This window comes from Gavialis gangeticus, unplaced genomic scaffold (assembly GCF_001723915.1).
Source record: "Gavialis gangeticus isolate Ggan-Ray unplaced genomic scaffold, GavGan_comp1, whole genome shotgun sequence".
NCBI lineage: Eukaryota > Metazoa > Chordata > Crocodylia > Gavialidae > Gavialis > Gavialis gangeticus.
This window is the reverse complement of record NW_017729031.1, coordinates 99,064,507-99,085,379: the sequence shown is the minus strand read 5'-3', so window position 1 is coordinate 99,085,379 and position 20,873 is coordinate 99,064,507. Positions and strand designations below refer to the sequence as shown.

The 20,873-nt window shown below is 40.2% G+C and overlaps 1 protein-coding gene across 1 annotated transcript in view; it reads left to right on the top strand.

Moving 5' to 3' along the window:
• Window positions 1-20,873, top strand: part of UNC80 (unc-80 homolog, NALCN activator) — a 230,274-nt gene that overhangs the window by 80,966 nt on the left and 128,435 nt on the right. The window contains exons 18-22 of the mRNA XM_019523430.1: window positions 942-1,043; window positions 3,768-3,982; window positions 4,818-4,924; window positions 6,238-6,334; window positions 13,293-13,465. Coding sequence (XP_019378975.1) covers window positions 942-1,043; window positions 3,768-3,982; window positions 4,818-4,924; window positions 6,238-6,334; window positions 13,293-13,465 — 694 coding nt within the window. The remainder of the gene's footprint in view (window positions 1-941; window positions 1,044-3,767; window positions 3,983-4,817; window positions 4,925-6,237; window positions 6,335-13,292; window positions 13,466-20,873) is intronic.

Genomic DNA, 20,873 nt, shown 5'->3' with positions numbered 1-20,873 from the left:
GGACTTTCCTTGTGCTTTTAGGATCACATCCTTAAGGAGCGACCGCTCATCATGGACTCCCCTCCCTGTCAGATCAAGACCTCAACAACCAACCTCCTGAGCTTGTGAAAGTCCACTTTTTCCTAAATTCAAGCATTTCTGTATTGCTGACTGATTTGCCAGCTTTCTGATGGATAGAGAAAGTGATCAACTTGTGATTGCTATTACCGAGCTTCCCTTTGATCCTCAGGTTGCTGACTAGATTATCCCTTTTGCCCAGTACCAGATCCAGCAGCACCTTACCTCTTGTCACCCCATAGACTTCTTGAGTCAAATAGACCTCATCAATGCAGGTGAGGAAGCTTCTTTTTTCTAGTGGGCATGCTTTGTCTGGTGGCTGATCCAGGACATGGATCATGATACAAAAGAAATTTAGTCTTGAAATTTTGAGTTATTAATATGAAATTTGATCTCGTTGTTGGAGTAATGTTGTATTAAAACATAGGACAGAAATGTGAGTATAGATCAAAAAGAGAGCTTTAAACTGAAAAAAAAGAGGTTGAGTTTCAAGAAACTGGCAACATCAAAAAATTGTTGCATAGCTTTTTTTAGTTTTGGATACACAAAGCCACTGGACAATCTCTGAGATGCACAAAGCCCACTGGCCAAGATTCCAAGGTATTTGAGGTTAGAGTTTTCTGGACATTAGCCACATTTAAAATGTCTCAAACTGTGTATCCAAAATCCAAAGTGCATCAGATTATTAGCAGTTTTTGAAAATCTTGGCCTCAGTTCCCCACACCAACGCATTTTTATAGCAATTAAAGGCCAACAGTTTACAAAAATAGGGGCATGCATTTAAGACAGTTCAATTTTCAAAGTGCTAGATTCCATGTTTAGTGAACAATGTTCACGAGAAGTGAGATATGCCACCTGTTAATTCGATTGTGTTGTCTGCACAGATCTGAGGTGGGAAGCATTGTTATTGATAAGGGACAGGCATCGTCTGCCCCCGATGAATGTCGCAGTTACCTCTCCAGCCGTCCACTGCAGACTCCAGAGCAGTAAGTGAATGTTTAGCAGTGTGACTGCTTAGAACTCCAATTCTTTAAGGATTCTTTTCTTTAAGTGATTCAACAAATGCAGTGGGTATTTGCTACTGGCCTTCATGATTATATCCATCAAATTCCCCCATCACATAATGCAAGAAGGGATTGGTTCAATTAGGCATAACATTGATTTCAGTAGAAAATCAGTGAAGCCTAACATTGTGTACTAAGCTGAAATGAGCTGTACTGCCAGCTATTTTAGTGATTGGAGGTCCATGAGGTTAGGGTCTGTACACACTCAGCATGAAAAAGCATCTTCTACTGCCCCAGGGTATTTAACATCTGCTATTAAGAAAAAAATAATTATAATTCACTAGAAATCTCTCCAAATCCCTGCCTTTTCTATTCCTTACATTTTCCTTTTGAGACCATGATTTATGTTGTTCTATTTTTTAAAATAGTTAAATATTATTATATGTGTAATGAAGCTATCCTTGGTTATTAACTTGTGCCTCCTGCATTTCCTTTCATATTTTTCAAATTTTCTTTCTGGCAGATACTACCTTGGAGATTTTAGTCTCCTATAGTGGAAATCTGTAAGAATGTCTGGTGAAGCTATCAGTACGTACATGTGTTTATATTTTCTGAAGACATAACAGACATGATGTTTTCAGGAGAAGCTGCCCATATCCTACGACGAGAGAAGAGATCTCAACTGGGAGATTTCTATTTCTAAGTCTTTCAACCCTGCCCACCCCTTTCTTTTCTTCTTCATCTACTAAGTCTGCAGAGACTTATCTATGTTGCCATGGAAATGATGCGTAATCATAAATGCGATGCTCCAACTTTGCTGCAGGATCAAGTAGAGAAAAGATGGGTTGTGAGGGAGAAAGCCTTAGTTTAAGAAGAAATAGAATTTTCTAGTTAGAAAATTTTGTAGGAATGACTGAACAAAACATGTGAGTGGGTGTATATATTAGTCTGGTTAATTGGAGTTTTGGTCCAGTCTTAAAGTTCATCTTTGCTGAATACAATCATAGTTCTTGAAACTTCTCATACAGTTTGACCCAGTGGAGGACCAACCTTTTTGGCAGGCATGCCACAGGTTAGCTCTACATCCTCCCTGAGTACCCCTCCAATCCTCTTCCTCTATACAATATGCTGCTCTGCTTTCTGCTCTCTACTCTGTGCTTCTTCCTCACACTCCTGCTCTGCTTTCAGCTTCCTTCCTTGTGCTCCCTGCTTGATCTGTTGTTCTGCCTTCTGCTACCGTCAGCTTCTGTATTAGGGTGGCACTAGGGAATGGAGCACTGGACTTGGGCCCAGGGACCCCATGCTCTCTCCCCAGCTCTGCCAGTCACTTCACCACCCTGGGCCTCAGTTTCCTTATCAATAAAATGAGGATGATGATATTGATCTTTGCAAAGCACTCTAAGGATGAAAAGTGCCAGGTCATATTACTTTAAATGGTGGCTTCATGATGGACTGAATCTGAATCTGTCTGGGCTGCAGTACTGCACAGATAGACCTGGGGGTTACAGTGAATGATAAACTGAATACGAACCAACAGTGTGCTCTTGTTACACAAAATAAAAATCTAACAACAGATTAGGTTGTATTAACACAAGTGTCACTTGGAAATCAAGAGAAGTGATTCTTCCATGATTTGGCACTAGTAAGGCCTCACCTGGAGTACTGTGTCCAGTTTTAGGCTCCACACTTCAGAAAAGATGGGGGACAAATTGGAAAGAGTTGTTCAGAGAACAGCAGCAATTATTAGTCATCGGAAAAATGACTAATGAGAAAAGCCTGGAAGAACTAGTGTTATATAGTCTGGAGAAGAGAAGCCTAAAGTAGGGAAGGGATTTGATAACAGTCTTCAAGTACTTGAAGGTTGGTTATAAAGAGGATGGAGATAGCCTTTTTCTGTGGCTGTAGGGGACAGGACTAGACCAATGGCCTCAAACTGCAGCAAAGGAAATCTAGGTTGGAGATTAGGAAGAACTTTCTGACTATGACGGTGGTCAAGCATTGCAACAGGCTACTTAGAGAATTTGTGAAATCTCCATCCCTGAAAATTTTCAAGAGCAGGATAGCCAGACACTTGACTTTGATGGTTTAGTCAGGGATTATCTTGCCTTGAACAGGGGTCTGTCCTAAATAACCTAAGGAAATCCCATCTAGCCCTACTTTTCTATGATCTTATGAACCCTGCCCCAGCAGCAAATTCTAGTCTTCTGAAGAAGAATTATATTTATACCTATTTGTCAAAGTCCTGTCATGGCCATTTGGAGTTGTTGGGGCAGAGTGTACTGTTTGTATTCCAATGAATTTGTTAAAACTATGACTTCGTACAGTGTCCCAAATGGAATCTTAGTATACAAAAGCTTTTTAATAAATGTACTTTTTGAAGACATTATTCTTGCATGCTATCACTGGTCACTTTGTCCAGAAAAGTGAAATTCTTCAGTAGAAGGACAGAAAAAACTGAACAGCCTTTCTAAAATGTAAGCGCTCCATGGCAGAAGCTATTGTTATTTTTTGACTTGTGCAATACCAAGCATGTTATCTGGCTTAATAAATTACCTTGAGACAAATAAGTCTGAAATTCTTAGAATAACAAGTGCCAAGTAATAGAAGTTAGTATGAGAAACTGTCATTCAAATGTGCTTGACAGCGTAAAAGTTACTGCCAAGTATTTGTATTAAAGTTGTTGTTATCTGTTGTCATTTCTTGCAGTGACGAGCAAATGCAAGGGGCTGTTCTGGGACGCAAGGACTTCTGGCGGAAGATGTTTAAGTCACAGAGTGCAGCAAGTGATACAAGTAGCCAGTCAGAGCAGGATACATCAGAATGCACCACAGCTCACTCTGGGACAACCACTGAAAGGCGCTCTCGCTCCCGTTCCCGACGGATCTCTCTCCGAAAGAAACTCAAACTCCCCATAGGTAAATGTATGTCTCTCTATATTATATATATGTATTGCATGTGCAGATTTGCAGGGAAAATATCTATCTGGGGACTTGGATAGTATAGATAGGCAGTGTCTGAGTGCCTCATAGTTTTTAATGTATTAATTTTCACAATACACCTGCGAGGTATGACATTGCTGTTGTATCCCTGTTTTACAAGAAAATTTTACAAGGGAGTAATTGAGGCATACAAAGAGACGAAGGGCCCAATCCTATTCCACATATTAAATACAAAAGTGTGATTCTGCTCAAGTCTTTGAAGAAAGGTAACATGTTATCAGTGTAGCCTTAAGACTAAGTCACAAAAAGCAGCGAACAGAAAGAGCAGCCATCCACCTTTTGCGTTAACTTTTTTTCAAGGACTCAAGCTGGGTAGATTAGGATCACCCTTAGGCACTTAAGTGCCTACTAAGTGAAATAGGATCTGATGACTTACCCAAGATCTCAAAGGAAGTCTGTGGCAGGGCAGGGAATTGAATTTAGGTCTTTCAGGTTTAGAGGCTAATTCCCTATTCCTTGGACCATCCTTCCTCCCAGAAAAACATTCTGAACAGACTTCAATAGGAAAAGAATTAAGTATTACTCATCTTTTCTCACTGACCTGTCTTGGTTTTCATCTATCATAACCCTAACATTCAGTCTTTCATGCTGTGGATTAAATCTTAAAACTTTTAATGCATGTAACATGAACACGCCTTATTTTTCAACCTTTTCTCATATCCCATTATTTCCATTGCAAAGAAACATGTTTGTACAAGTTGATAGAGACAGCTTGAAACAATTTCATAATTGTTCTAACTGGCTTTCTCTGCAACAGGGAACTGGCTGAAGCGGTCCTCCCTCTCTGGATTGGCTGATGGAGTGGAAGACCTCCTGGATATCAGCTCTGTAGACCGTCTTTCTTTCATCAGGCAGAGTTCCAAGGTAAATAAATCATTTCAGATTAGCAGGAAGGATAGAGGGCCAGGGTCTGGCTACTTACAGACCACTTCCAGCTCCCAGGGAAACTTCTGTGATCTGCATGGACATTGTAGCTGATCATGCCCGGGAGCAAAAATCTATGGAGCTCTGGGGACCAGGGGATTTTGGTAGAATTCCAAAGCCATGGAACGAATTACCTCCCAAGGTCAGAAGTCTGTGACCTACTGTTTGTAAGTGTGCATGCATTCAACCTAACCATCCTGGCTGGGTACCAGCAGCTCTGTGGGGTGGTGTAGTGGGTAAATTCTTTCCCTAGATTCTGGAGGGGTAACCTCTTTGTTTCTCTGATTCCCCACAATCTTTAAGGAAGTGAAAGAACATCTATGTAGTAATATGCCTCTGTCCCCAGCCTCCCATTTGTTCTTCTGTCTAACATTTCTATACATAGAGACCCTGAAGTACTTTGCTCTGGGTTTGGACCCCCCCTTCTAGAATTCCAAGATCCAAACCCCTCACCAAAGATCAGCATAACCACATTAAAGTGATGATGGCTGTATTTGCCTCACAAGCACAAGGGAGGCCATCCTGCAAGGAGAGAGACTGAAAATGGCAGGTGACATTTTCCATTCCCCTGAGATGGGAGGTGCTGGGTGATGATCCAGGCTGGGACAGCAATGATACTACTTCACTATTTTTGTATGTGGGACTGACTATTGAATTACTGGACATGATAATGGGGGGACAGAAAAGCAACTTTGGAAAAACATGGAAGAGTTGAAAGTTACAAGTCTTTAAGGACACACGTAAGATGGAACCAGGTAGCTGAAAAGTAAACAAAGAACAGTCATGTCAAGGGGGTTAGATGAGGACATAGAAGTCAAATGGTATGGCACAGCAATAAGAGATCGTCATCTAAATGAGAGATCAGGTAAAAGATGGTAGTGGCTATGGTATCTGAGAAGATTCCCTTTTTGGGAATGGAATGCCATAGACCCAGATCTGTTGCTGTAGTGATGTACAATGCTATAGCCCAGGAGTGGGCAAATTGTGGCCTGCGGGCCAGATGCAGCCCGCCAGGCCATTCTGTCTGGCCCACAGGGCCCCTAAAAACTTCAGAAAATTAATAGTTATCTGCCCCTGCCTGCCTGTCATATGGCCCTCAATGGCTTGCCAAAACTCAGTAAGCGGCCCTCCACACAAAATTATTGCCAACCCTTGCTATAGCCTATCCTGTACATGCTTCATTTCCATGACAAAAATGAAAGAGACCATATGATGTCATGATGAGACTCCAGTCTGCTTCTTCATTTGTTCAGGTGAAATTCACTAGTGCAGTGAAGCTGTCAGAAGGAGGACCTGGAGGTGGCCTAGAGAATGGGCGAGATGAAGAGGAGAATTTCTTCAAGCGTCTTGGTAAATGGCGCACCTGCCGAAGACACTCATCCAAGCTTCATCACACAGAAGAAAAAGATGGTTAGAAATCAGGGTTCTTTTCTTTTTTAATTTTTCTTTTTTTTCTTTTTCTTTCTATCTACCTATCAGTCTTTCTTTCTATATTTTAGCCCTTCTTCTCCTTTCCCTGCTTTTCACTGTTTTTGTAACCGTTCGGTTCTCCAACTTTTTGTTCTTTGTAACCATTTTCTTTCTCTTCCCCTTTTCTTTCATTTTGATTTTAAAAGAAACTCTAGCAGCATAGAATTTTTTAAAAGGAAATATCTCCAAAGAAATTAAGATTATATAATATTTGGACTTTCAAAGGAAAATTGAATCGAATCAAATTGACAAACTTGAAAAATTTATACTTGATCCAAAGCAATGACTCAGTCCAAAATAAGGCATGTGAATCTTTCATACCTTAATATAATGATGGATGTTCCATCAGCTTTTTACGACTATATGACAGCTTTAGCAAAGTCCAGCATTGATGAAATGGAAATAGCTGTATAAACCTTGTTTTAATTATCTCTTTTCTTCTGTGTTTGCATGTCTAGTGTCTGCATACCATTCATTAAAGAGATGCTGTCCCTTTTTCTCAAACAAATAATAATAATAATAATAATAATACCTTTCCAAGAAAATATATTTAAAGGCAATTACAATTTTAAAAAAATTAGTGTTTTTATGAAAAGAGCTTCAAGTAATACTTAAAGGAATAGGATATTATATGTTCAAGCAGGCATCCAGTTGCAGATAGTCTCAGCTCAGAAACCTGATCCTTGTTCTCAAGGAGCCAGCCTTGCGTCTTGACATTCTTTTATTTTTATTTAAAGCAACACACAGACACACACACACACACACACACACACGCACACGCACACAAAGGGGTGGATTTTTTTTCATCCTTCGCTCTACTATTTTCATGGTCTGTTATGTTCCTTGACATTATATTTTACATGATTAGACATTAATCCATGGCTGAATTTCATCATGACTTGGCTTTGGAGTATAGTAAATACAAAACACGTTGTCTATGCCAGGGTTATCAAACTCACTTGGCAGCCTTACAGGCCAGCTCCAGATACAATGGTAGCAGGTGAGCCCCAGCAGTGATGGCACCATCTGTGGGAGTTAATGCAGCCATCACTTGCCCTCTATTGCTGATATGAATTGTCAGTGTGGCTCTATACCCTGGATTTTGGGGGCGGGTTCATCCCTCAAATTCCTGGATCCTCTAGGAGTCCTGTGGACCAAAAAACACAACTCTGTGAGCCAGATATGGTCCATAAGCCCTATGTTGGCCACCTCTGGTTTAAGCAAACAATGTCAACAGTAGAAGTAAAATATAGGGCATTGGTCATTAAGTGAAGTCCTTTTGGCTTGTCCATTCCTAATACATGTTGATTGGTTTCCTATACAGCAATTCTTATACAGCATGACTACAGCATGCTATAGTCTTACCACAGTGATTCTTTTCAGAAATGATAGCTACCCACATATGAGTTATCAGATCAACATAATCATGGCATCCTGTATTTTGCAGGAAAGCTGCATTTGCAGTTTCATTCATTGAATAGAGATATGCTCTAGATTAGATCCTTGCCCTTGTTGTAGTTGCTCAGCACCTGGTCTCCAGCACACCAAAGGCTGCCAAGCCAGTGAGCCTGAGAATTCCACCAGTGTGAGGGAATCCTTAGGTAACAGCTGATGTCATTGCTTCTGTCTTACTTTCACCTTGCTCCCCCCCATCAGCAGGGACACAACCAAAGAAAAGAATATGAACAAAGAAATACTGCATTTGGCTGACCTCTGGCTATCAAAACAGCTCCTGGGTATCCACTGTCAATCAGCACAACTCAGAGCAATCATAAGGCTACTCTAAATTGTACCCTAGGACATTCGACACTAAGGAACGTGAGGTGGTACACAACTACTTTTGCACCCTCTCACTGGTGACTAAAATGTTATTCTTGTGGATCTGGCCTTATAGTCCAAAAGGATTAGTCTTTTGCCTGAAGGCTATATGTTGCTGTATCAACCTAAAAATAACCCACCTCCATTGCTTACATTTCCCCTAGCATCTTTTTTGTCTTGTTTGCCTTTATCTATGCTCACAGATTTTCAACACTTTCTACATGTTACCCTCAATTAAGCATTTCTGAGCACAATCTGGCCAAAAAATTACCAGAAAGAGGTTAATTCAGTTGAAGAGGATGTGAAATCCTTGACATGAATCATAAAACACAAAGATCCTTCCTTTATTTCTCAGCTTGGAGTGACAGCCAGTTAACAGTTTGACTGTACCAATTTGTTATTACAAAATGAGAACATAAAGCTTTTTGCTAGAGATACGAGTGCAGTTTGCTATTCTACTTTGCATCAGGTGTGTTTCAGAATTGGAAATCTAAGGCTGACCTTGCACATCCAAAATTCTTATTAAATTTAAGTTCCCAGCATTTTATGTACAGAATTTCAAGTATGACTGCAATTCTCAAATGAAGAGTTTCTTTATTCTGTGTTACATTATATAATAGTGTATGTTATGTGTAACACATCTTAGCATATGTAATACTAAGATGATGCTCTTATTACCTATGTGAGCTTTAAACTATCTAAAGTATCTCAGCACATTGTGAATAACACTGTATGTCACATACTTTTATGATGAAAAATTGAAACATCTCTTTCACCTGCCCAAGAGAAGTGTACATTAAGATTTGTGTGTTTGTCTGTAAAGGGATTTATATGCGGGACATGCTTGGCTTTGAAATCCAGTGCATGCATTAGAAATGCCATAATAAATGTGAGTCAGTGGGTGGCGTGAAAGCTAAGAAAAAGATCTTTATGGTTGGGGAAGACAAGACTGACAAAGCGTGCATAGATTCTTATGGGTGGGATTTGGCTATTGTTTGTAAGGTTAGGAAAATTGGGATTTTGAGACATGTTTCTAAACGTCGTAGCAAATTTGGAAAAATGAATTGTGAAAGTAAAGGGAGTATGTTATCACATCCAATAGGAAATTGATATGTAATGAGAGAGAAATCCCAGGACAAAAAAAACCATACTTATGCTAGCGCGTGTGTTTGTGATACAAATGTGAGTACATAACGCACAGATTTTCAAGATAAGCTGTATGACTAGATCACTGTCAGCCATCTTCTGGAACTTGTGGGATCAAACCCTGTGCCTGCAAGCAGGCATTTATACATGTATTTTGAATAGTGTATACACACATTATGCTATGTTTTGTGTTTCAAACGGAAATTTGTGATTTAGGGATTAACAAGGGTAACGTGATTTTTCCCAAATTATATCAAACTGAATTAATCAAATATACAAAAAGTGCCTTTGAGAGTAGGATTTTTTTGTGAATACAGTGAAAAGTAACACATAGATCAATGTGTATATGGGGTTGTAAACTTTTCTAAGTATCCATAACTTCCCTAGAAATCAAGGGAGAAGCCTCTCAAGTAAGATGGATATGTTATTAAGCTGTGAAGAACTGAATGAATGGCTGACTCTGGGATAGAGCTTTTGTCAGTGTTACTGTCCTAACTTCTTTTTGGCATTTGTGATGTTGTGCTGTCGTATCACTGTGCTTATGCTTTCTCCACATCCTGCTCCTTTTGCCTTTGTTTTAAAATATGACAACTGGGTAAAAAGCATTAGAAGAAAAAACCCAATTAGAGTAAAAGGAAAAAAAAAGACTAGTCATTTGTCAAGTTATTTATGAATTTTAGCCTTCATCATAGTTTGTCACTAAGGTCACTGGGATGTTTATGTATTTCATACCTGTGTATGAATGACACAATTGAACATTTATTTTTAAGAGGTCTTGAGCTTATACTCAGAATACAGTATCAGGCTAAAGAAGTGAGCGGCAATGTATTCTACTGGGGAGACTTTGTTCTTTGAGGTTTTTATTTAAAGCATTTTTCATTCGATGCAAAACTTACAGTAGCATTTTTCTCTCACGAATCGGACAAAATAACTTTGAGTGTTCATTGTATAAAGCCTCTTCAGAGAAGTAATCTTATATACACACAGCAAGTGACAGTGAGAAGTACAAAACTCCCTAAATATGTAAAGCTTTTGCAGAGTTTAGGCAATGATTTCTACTAACTAGGCTGGATCCTCAGCACTGTAAATCAGCCCAACTCCAGGGAAGTTAACAGAGCTATACTAGTTTGCAGCAGCTAAAAATCATTGGCTAATTCAAGCTTGTCCTCCATTAGTGGGGAAAATAAATTAGCATCTTGATCACTAACAAGGGGGACTGATTCTGCTATCATTAAAATCAGTCATTCCCACTGATTTCAGCTAGCTCAGGATCTAGCCCCTGAACTATCAGTAAGTTACTAGTTTATCTTGTCATATATCAGATTGAAGACCTGAGAGTAAGAGTGTGGGCTAAACGTGTAAGGTAAAAGGTTCTTAACCTATATTCTGTCCCATTTTTATATCATGTAAAGCAGGGCAATATAAGTCCTTGGTATGTCCAGGTGAAAATTTCCCCCATGTAGACCTTGTGGAAGACAGCCATAAGATAGCATTTCCAGCATCCCTTTATAGATTCTAGGAATACTTGGTGGAAATACAACACTGGGTGCTGAAGGGGTTCTGGTATGATTGTTGTCCATAGAAAAACCCATGGAAGCTGCTATATCTAAGCAGCTAAGACCCAGTATCTACATTGTTTGAGGCCTTTGGGAGCAGACCAGGATTAAAAAGGCACTTGGACTGTGAGTTTCTGTTCTGCACCTCATAGAGACACAGCACAGAATCAGAACCTGAAAGATTAGATAGACATGGAACCCAATATCTGTGTGCAGCCCAAACAAGATATTATGACATAATGGCTGTTTATTTCTAGCAGGTACATTTAAATGTGGCAGATAGTTGAGAAGCAAAGAAGAGGTACAAATAGGATAGTGTTGCCCACTTTATATATATGTGTGTATATATATATGTGTGTGTGTATATATATATATATAAAGAATCCTTCTTGGTGACTCTGGCTTTTATTCTCATGAAATGTGTTCAAAAACAGATTTGTTTTTATTTCTGGGCATATCATGACAACCATGAACATTCATTCTTATAAAAATTAAACTTACTTAATGCTTGTTTGTATAATTAAGACAAAAATACCCATTTGGGGTTTCCCTATTGCTTTAGCACTAAGTGCTTCTCATTTAATTATTTTTGGAGAAGTGCCAGAGTTTCAGCTGTTCTCTGTATTCCATTGGCAAGGTATGTCTTTTCAAAGGTGTTGCCTAGCTTTTGTCCCTTAAATCCATGTTAGAAATTACCAGAGTCCCAATCCAGTGTTCTGTGTTCCTTTGCTATTCCTTAAGAGCTTTCTATGCCTATAAATGGGAATATAAAAAGAAAGCTCAGGATCTGGCTAGTCTTGGCTTTGACTAGGTAGCTTGGATTTCAAACTATTTTTCAGGTTTCTCCTTTTACTCCTTTTCTACTCATTGATAGCTCTATCCAGCTGCTTAAGATTTCCAGCCCTGTGCCCTCAGAGGCTATGAAACTCTTATATACTCCCATCTGTTATGCACCTGACCCTCAGACCTTTCTGACTTTCCTTTAAGAAGGCAAAGATGGCAGCTGAGCCATGGACAGTATTGCTGTTGTGGGGATAAAGAAATCTAATTAATCTCCCTTGCTTGCACTGGAGAGGGAGGAGAGGCTGTGTGATCAAAGCCACACATTCCCTGCTCATTGCTTCAGTGTAGGATTCCTTTAATTTTCTTGTGTTTTACCAGCAAATAATGAATATTTCAATATTTCTTCCAAATAACATTCACAAGTTATATTCACTGCATATATTGGTAGGCTTCAACTACTTATCTGCCTTTATCACTGGAAAGTTTTCATTCCAGTATGCAGCATGATTTGTTGACTTGTCACACAAAATTAATATGCCAAGTTAGTATCATGCACAAAAGGAGCTTTATTGGTTTCATTTTCAAGAGTGATTGGTCAAGCACTCAGGATGGGTGCTTCCATGTTCAGGTGCACCAAATATGAGACAACTGAAAGGGCCTGATTTTCAAGAGATGGGTGCAAATAAGGCCATGTAAGGGATCTTCAATTGGGCAACCTGAAATTAACACTTCTAAAACTAAATAATCACTTCTGGAAATTTAGGCTCGGAGATAATATCTGATACCTGCCTCATGCATTTCTTAGAATTATTACTAATTTGTTTAAATGTTGCTTGATAGTATAAAATTATCAAAATAATATACAACAAATAGGATTATTGCATACTTGTTCATAAGAACAATCGGTCGTTATGAAGGATGGCAATTTAAGTCAGAGGCTGATAGATGGGTAAAATAATCAAAACAGACTGACCAGTTTGGAGGGGGAGTGAGGGGAGACAGGAAAAAGCTCAAAGAAACAGAAAGAGTTTCTGATAGCATAGTAGCATTAAAAAAAATAAATAAAGGCATTGGGCCATATTGTGGAATCTCCAGCACTGGAGCTTTGTAAGGGTAGTTCAGACAAAAATCTGCCAGAAATGGTTTAGGTATAGTTGAACCTGCCTTGAAGGAGGGGGGTGGCCTCCTTGAGGTCTCTTCTGAGTTCACTTAAACTAGACTAAATCTAAAGCAGTCTATTGAGATCCAAGGAATGTTTTGTGTTTGTTTGTTAATTTTGTTTATGTCAGTATAAGCAAGTTCAGAATCAGGCTCACAGGTAACATGTCTCATCTAAGCTATTGAGTGGCATAGGAACTGCCACGGATGCTCAGATTGTGCTTGATGCAGGTTGTCAAGTTGAAGAAAGGAGCTGGGACAGGATCACACGTCAGGATTTCTATGCAACTCTTTATTTGTGAGATATTGTGTTCCCCTTTTCTTCCTTGGTCCCCATCCCCTCCCTGGCATCCCCTTTCTACCCTCTACCTCCTTAGGTTGCCACGGTTTTGATGATCATTTGGCCTCCAACCAGGAAGGTGGAAAATCTAAAAATGTAGTGAACCTGGGAGCAATAAGACAAGGCATGAAGCGCTTTCAATTTCTTCTGAACTGCTGTGAGCCAGGCACAATCCCTGATGCCTCAATCCTGGCAGCTGCACTTGATCTTGTAAGTCTTTGTGCCAAGCTTTCATTAACCTATATCATTCTGCTAAGTAATAATGTACAGGCTGGGGCATACTGAAATACCACTGTTATTAGATAAGGTTGATAAAACCTCCTGAGAGGACAGTTTTATATGCATGCAAAATGTTATTGTTATTAGTTAAAGTGACTAAATAATAGGCAAAGAAAATGGATCTCCATTATTACACAGATCCCCCTACTAACACTATTATTAACATACAGCTTGGAGCCTGAATTTAAAAGCTCTATTAGCAACCATTAAGCTTCATGTTATAAACCTCTTATAACAATAACACCATATAGTAGGGGTCAGCAACCCCCGGCACACGTACCGAGAATGGCACACTAGGCCACTTTGCTCGGCACACCACTGCCAGCCCAGGATCTAAGCAGCTGCTGCCAGTCACAGAGCCGAGGCTGCTCCCAGCAGGTGGCTGGGAGGCTGCAAGCCCTGCTGCAAGCATACCGGACCCCATGGGCCAGCTGCAGTCAGGAGGCTGCAAACAGCTACTCTGGGTTCCAGCATGTTGGCACTCCAGCATCTTCCAAGGTAGACGTGTTTTTTTCAACACTGGCCAAAAAACATTGCCTACCCCTGCCATATAGGATATACAGCAAGGAGTGGGTCACAGCTAGCTATGGGGATGCAGTGCCATTGAGGGGCTACGGCAGGTTTGTGAGCAAAATGATGTTTGGGTGTTAGTTCCCACAGCCACTCAGTAGAAAAACTCCAAGAGTCTAGGTTTGTCTGTTTTTGGGGTTTTTTAATGTGTATGATTTGATAACTCAAAGATCAAAGTCCTAGATATAAGCTCAATGCAGTTTACTCTTCCCTCTTTGCTATCCTTTATAGTGTACTCTCTCCACTCTTGTCCTCTTCCTTTAAGCTGCTCTCTCTCTCTTTCCACATGTCCTGGTCTCTAATGTCATCAACAGCTGCTCCCTTCTCTGCCCTTCCCTTATCTCTAACTGTTGCTGCTGCTGTTTCTGTGCTCATAGTTAGCCTTGTGGAGTGTTTGTGTTCAGTGACTTTTCTGCTTAAGCTAGTTTTCTGCCCAGACAGCATTGGTTGGTTATATCTTATAATTCATGGGTGGGATATCACACCTGTGAATTACACCTTTTTACATATGCTGCACTGTTTATGACACTATGCAACATGTCTTCCCCAAAGCTGCAGGTTCAAACCCAGTCTAGCTTAGTTATTGGCCACAAGTTGCTGTGCCCGTCTGATTTTGCGTGTGCTGTGCTCATTCCATTTTCTAGTGGGCAGCTGTCTGTTTCTCTGAAGCCCACCATCATGACTGGTACTAACTGGCCCCCTTGTTGGAATGATGGCAGCATCAGCAGAGTAGGGAAATTGTGAATCATCTGGGAGACTGACCCATCCTTTCAGAAATGGTTCCTGCTAGTCAGGATAGAGACAAGCTTGCAGAGCAGTGTGGGAAGTCTTTCTGTCCTGCTGCTCGTGCTACATGGAAATGATTTCATTCTCCAGGGTTGTCAAGCTGCACCCAGTGTGAGCACTAAATTAACAAATGAACAGAAAATGGAGGACGGGGGTTGGGAGTCAGTGGAGGAAGGAGGATCTCACTGAAGTCAATTTAGATTGTGCTGTGTTATTTTAATACCCATCTGGGAATGCAGTACAGTATATGCTGTAACAAATCATATTGCATCTAAGAACAGTGTAATAGAGAAATATGCTGTGTTGCATCAATCTGGCAAGGGGAGATGTCCTTCCCTCCTCCTCAAAATTTGTCCGGTATTTGAGCTACAGTCCCATTCACTATATTCTTATTTATTAGGTTAACTGCAAATCAGTAAACACATATGATACATGGCCCAGGGAATCGTTGGAACTGGGTTCACTCTATTTCTTCTCTGTTAGATGAGTTAAATTATTTTGGTTTCAGCATGAAATGGTGTTGATTTCTGTGAAAGGACAATGTAGAAATATCCTGATAAACTCCCTGGACTGGAAACTGATCTCAGTTGCAGTGCATGCTAATACAGAAAAACTTGTTAAAAAATCAGTAGATCTGGTGTAAAAGCATAATAGGCTTGTTGCCTATGAAAATGCATGCCTCTCTGAATCAGTTAGTCTCTAAGGGCATTTCTACACCTACTTTTTTGTGCCACAACATGCCTGAGATCTGGCAGGTCGGAGCAGACTTGATTGAGTCTGCTCTGCACACAAGCTGACACACACTGCGCTGTACCACATGCAGTTGTATAAGTCGCAAAATGCGCATCAGTGTGCAGAAAATGGTTGTGGTGTGCTTTTGAACTAAAACACCCCCAATATGTTTTAGTTCAAAAGCATGCTGCTGCCATTTTCACAGCACCGATGTACATTTCTCCATTTATACAGCTGTATAGTCTCAGTGCTGGGCACTTTTAAAAGCACCCAATGCTGTGGGACAACCATGTGTAAAAATGCCCAAAGGTCCTACCCAGTTCTACCATCTGCCAGATTTTTATAAAGCTTTTTCTGGGATGTGGAACCTACCCTAAGCAGATGTCTTCTTTTTGGGTAGATACAGATATGAATTGTATGCCCAGTTTGACATAGGCATGCCTCCAGGGCCAAGTCATTTGAAAGGCTTATGGCTAAGTGGGGTAGAAAAAAGATTGTGTTTTAAATTACAAGAATAGGGTAGTTGTTGTAATATTCCATTAAGTTAGTATTTGGCCTACAAAGTGAGAAAAATGTTTTAGTTTTAAAAATCATATTTGCTGTAAATTTGAAAAGCTTTCAGTGTGTCATTTCTCTGCACTGGCCAGAAGCAAATTATATTATTATGAAAATATTACCTCTTTTAAAATTTTTTTAATACAGTTTAACAGAGAGCATGTTCCTTTAATTGTTGTTTCCAACCTTTTGATAAATTAATGGCATTCAAATTTGATGCAAATTAAAAGCTGCTTATTTTAAGTCATTACCTCTAGCCATGTTTCTATGACAACTCTTAAAAATTAGGGGGAATCAAATTATAATTTATATCTAACAAACTTTGTCAGCATGTTTTTCATGCAGATTTTCACAAGAAATTCTATTCTTCAAGTGACCAAAGGTCCCCTGATAAGCCTGAATAGTTTAAACAGTTTTGAGACAGTGATTTAGAAAAATGAGAGTGTGAAACAAGGGCTACAAGTGTTGCAAATGTAGTGTTTTATTATATACATTGAACTATGGACTGCCTTGAAGATTAAAAACTGCCTAGAAACATATTACCCAAAACGGGACATCCATCCTTAACTGAATTTTATAATGCTGAGGATTTTGTTATGGTTTGCTGAGCTTTTTAGAAGAATTAATAATAGGTTACAGACCCCTTCACCCCTATTCCACCATCTGAAATCCAGTGTTGTCTGGCAGTAAAATACATCTGTTACCTTGTACAGAGAATTTGAGGCTGAAGTGAAATGATTTGATATCTCAGACCTAGTTTCTCACAACTTTACACCTCAGATGATACAGAAGCTTCATCTATATGGGGATAAAATGTATAGTGTTAGAATGCAATAGCTAAAATATTCCTACTAGTATACTTGAGAAGACCAATGTATACCAGGTACAGCAACTTTAGTATGGGCTGAACCAAGCAAGTAAAGGCTTTGGAGGAAATCTAGGTTTCTCTGTATTTAGTTTGAATTGCTTTGTCTGTACTAGTCTTCCCAAATACATTAGTTAGAATGTGTTAGTGGAAGTGTTGAAACAGCGCATCTGTTCTTCTTTTTAAGACAAGGTCTGAATGACACAAATGGCACTGCTTGACCTCAGTGTCAATACTGATAGAAAACCCAACTCTTGAAAAGTCAGAGAGACTGAAGTAACCCTTTTAGGAAATCCCTCTAGATTAGGGTAATGCTTATTCATGAGCTGGCATGCATACAGTTGCTCAGCTACATGTATGATATACGTGCTTTATAGCAAGATAAAGGACAGCTATCAAATTTATGTTTTTTACAAGTACTCAGATTTATTTTAAAAACAGATTTTTTTTTCCAGCAGAGAATAGGAAATGGGTCACAATGTGGAAAGCAAGGACCTCCAGAAAGTTACCATAACCAGATTAGTATTAGTCTGGTATAATTAATTTATCCTCGTAGGAGACAAGAAAAGAACTGGATACTCTTTTGTCATAAGCCCCTACAGGAGCTGCTGAACTCAGGCAGTAGCTTGATGTTACATTAGTTCAATTCACTTTTGCACCAGCTATTTATCCAGATCATCCCTCTTGCTGTTTTAAATATGATCTAAATTGACTATTGAGAAGCTCCTTTGGGGATATGTGAAATATGAATTGTGAAGAACAGTGTGAATTCTCATTCAGGCTGATTTATATAATACAGAAAACAAAAGGATGTAGAAATCCTCATGTAAAAAGGTGGAAGCTTGACTTTGATGACATGAAAACAAAACTCTGCAGACAGTGGCAATGGTGTTAAAATTCTGCTGTGTTCAGCTTTGACAGTGACTGTGGTAACTTATGATTCTTTTCAGCTATGCATCGCCTGCCTGATTCATTTCTCTCCATTTGTGATGTGTTTCTCTGTGGTGTGAATCCATCCCTGTCCATTCTGTCACATCTTCATCTTTCTCTTGCTGCTACTTCAGATTGTTCTGGGCATCAGGTAAGATACTGCAGGGATTTGTCACACGGCAACATTCAGCAAGGCTAATCTCGCTGCAGGCTGCCATCTAAATGTTTTAAATTTGGAACCACTGAGCAGGACTCCCCCAAAACAAGAACCCACTCCCTGTTTTGCAATCCCTTCATTGTGAAGGCAGTCCTTATTCATCCGTCCAAAACTGTGTGTCAGTATCGATTTCTCACATGAGGCAGGGTACGTAGAAGCAGGTCTTCCCTGCTAGTTGCATGTTTTTCTGATATGTTGCTCATCACAGTTACTCTGTTTGAATGAAATTACTATGGAGCAATATCCACCAAAACAGCTTTAGGAGTTTATCATGTCTGATTTTTAGCTGTGCCTTAGGCTTGCCACAGAGTAAGATTTGTCCATGAGGTGCTCTTAATATATGCACGGGTCCTCTATTTCAGATGACCCCATTATGATAGTGTCTGAGTACCTCACTATACTCCTGTGAGGTAAGAGCCATTTCTGGTTGGGGAAGCTGAGGGGGAGGTCACAGGGAGACTAGCTGGCTTGCCCAAAGCTACAAAGGAGGTCTGTGATGGAGCAGGGAACTGAACACAGGTCTGCTCAGTTACAGGCTAGTGTGGACCATTGTATCATCCTTCCTCTTTCTTTCCTCTCTCTGCCCATCTTTTAATTCCCATGGAAGGCCTAAAAAATTAAGTCTGTGCCTTAGACCTCCTCCTTACTTCATTTTCTCATATCCTAGTAGATATACCAGCCTAGTTGAATCAACAAAACTGACATGCCGGATGTGATCTTTCTGGTGCTGCTAAGTCTCCAGGATGAGTTGGGAGGTTGTCCTTTTGATATAAGGCCTCCTTGCCTATCCCTTGTTTTAGTTGCTTGGATGTGTGTGGGCTGTAACACAAGATGATTTTCCCAGGCAGTGAGCAGTTGCTTCACGCCACAAACATCTTCTCTGTTCCCTGGTATCACTGACACTCTGACTTTGGGCTGCTGACTCAGCTAGTCATTAAGTGTTTCATAATGTCTGACTGGGGACCTTTTCCCATTTTTCTAGGAAAACCAGAAATATATTTTCTGTCCTCATTTACATTTAAAATGAAAGCAAAACAGCAACAGAATGTCACATCAAGATGCAGTTAGCATCACCCCAAAGGTTTCAGTTTTTGCTAATCTAGATGGAACGTGTCCTCTGATGACATGTCTATATCACATCCCCAGTGCTTCCAGAGGCATTGGCTTTTGTGTATCCCCCACTCTTGTGTTCCCATTCAGATGTGCCAAATCCAGAAAAGTGGTGGGGAAGTCACTCCAGAGGTGTCCTTTTTCAAGCATAGTGGGCATAGAGATATCAAGAATGGCAATGCGGGATGTTCCCAGAGGAACTTCACCACTGCACCTCTGGATTTGGTTCATTCAAGCAGGAACAGGCAGTCAGATTGTGCTCAGGAGTGCCAGAAACATGGCATAGAGCTAAAGGAAGCTCAGCCATTTTCAAATCTGTTATTCTGTATCTTAACTTATTAACTGTGCATGATTCTTTAGCTCTATGGGCATCAAGGACTCTCTGAACTATGTGCGCCACATGTAAGTGAGCCACATTGCAAACTCCTGCCCTGAACTTGCAAAGCATGGAGGGACTGAAGCAATCCACTAGCTAGCATGGATGTCATTAACTGGCTATCAGACTGCAACATACAACTTTAATTAACCTGCACCTTCTGTGCTGTTGCTTGCCCTAGCCATACAGAAGAAGAAGATTCTTTAGATGTAGATCTTTATTTGCTTAAACTCCCTATGGAAATATATCCAACACGTGCATTTATGAACCATGAAATCAGTATTTCAAAATTTTTCAGAGCCTGCTCAAGGACAGTGTGGACTTAGGAGTTTTGTTGAACATTTGCTATGTTATTTTTAATTGCTGAAAATTACAGAAAAAGAAGGAAAAAATCTGAAGGTGAGGAAGACATCTTTCTTTTAGTCACAGTGTCAGGTCATAAGGACATTATCCTGGGAGGAATCTTGATAGCTTTGGAGGCGACGACTCCAAATTTCAAAGTTGCACTCTAAAGCCAGTTACAGACACTACACTTTTACGAGTATAAGCAATCAAAAAATGGTTTATACCCATAGCAGAACAGAAGTTCGACACACAAAACTGGGCTATACCCACAACAGACCAGAAGTCTGGCACACATATACTGGTTTCCAAATGGTGGGACCTGGTCTAAGATTTGCCCCCCTCCCACCCCAGACCAAAGAGCGGATGTATGTTCTGTTCGCTACTGATCTAAACTACACTGATTACGTAAAACTGAGTACCTTAGGGTTCAGACAGAAGTGCAGCTCCTGGGTCTAGCTCATGGCGATACATAGAAATTGACATGAGTTAGACTGATGCTCCTGATCCAACAGGAAGAAAACCCCAGAAAGGGATTAAGAAAACCCCAGAAGGGACATCCCTCTCTTGCCTTCTCCCCCTCCCATCTAGAGACAGCAGCTGAACCAGGCTGCTCTCGCTGCCAAAGCTGACAGAAATTAATGAATCATAGAATCACAGAATCATACAAGTAGGGTCAGAAGGGACCTTGTAGATCTTCAAGTCTGACCCCCCGCCTGGGCGGGAGAAAAAGTGGACTCAAATGAGTCCAGCCAGATAGGCATCAAGCCTCTTCTTAAAGACCCCCAGGGTAGGAGCCAGCACCACTTCCCTTGGAAGTTGGTTCCAGATCCTAGCCGCCCTAACTGTGAAGTAG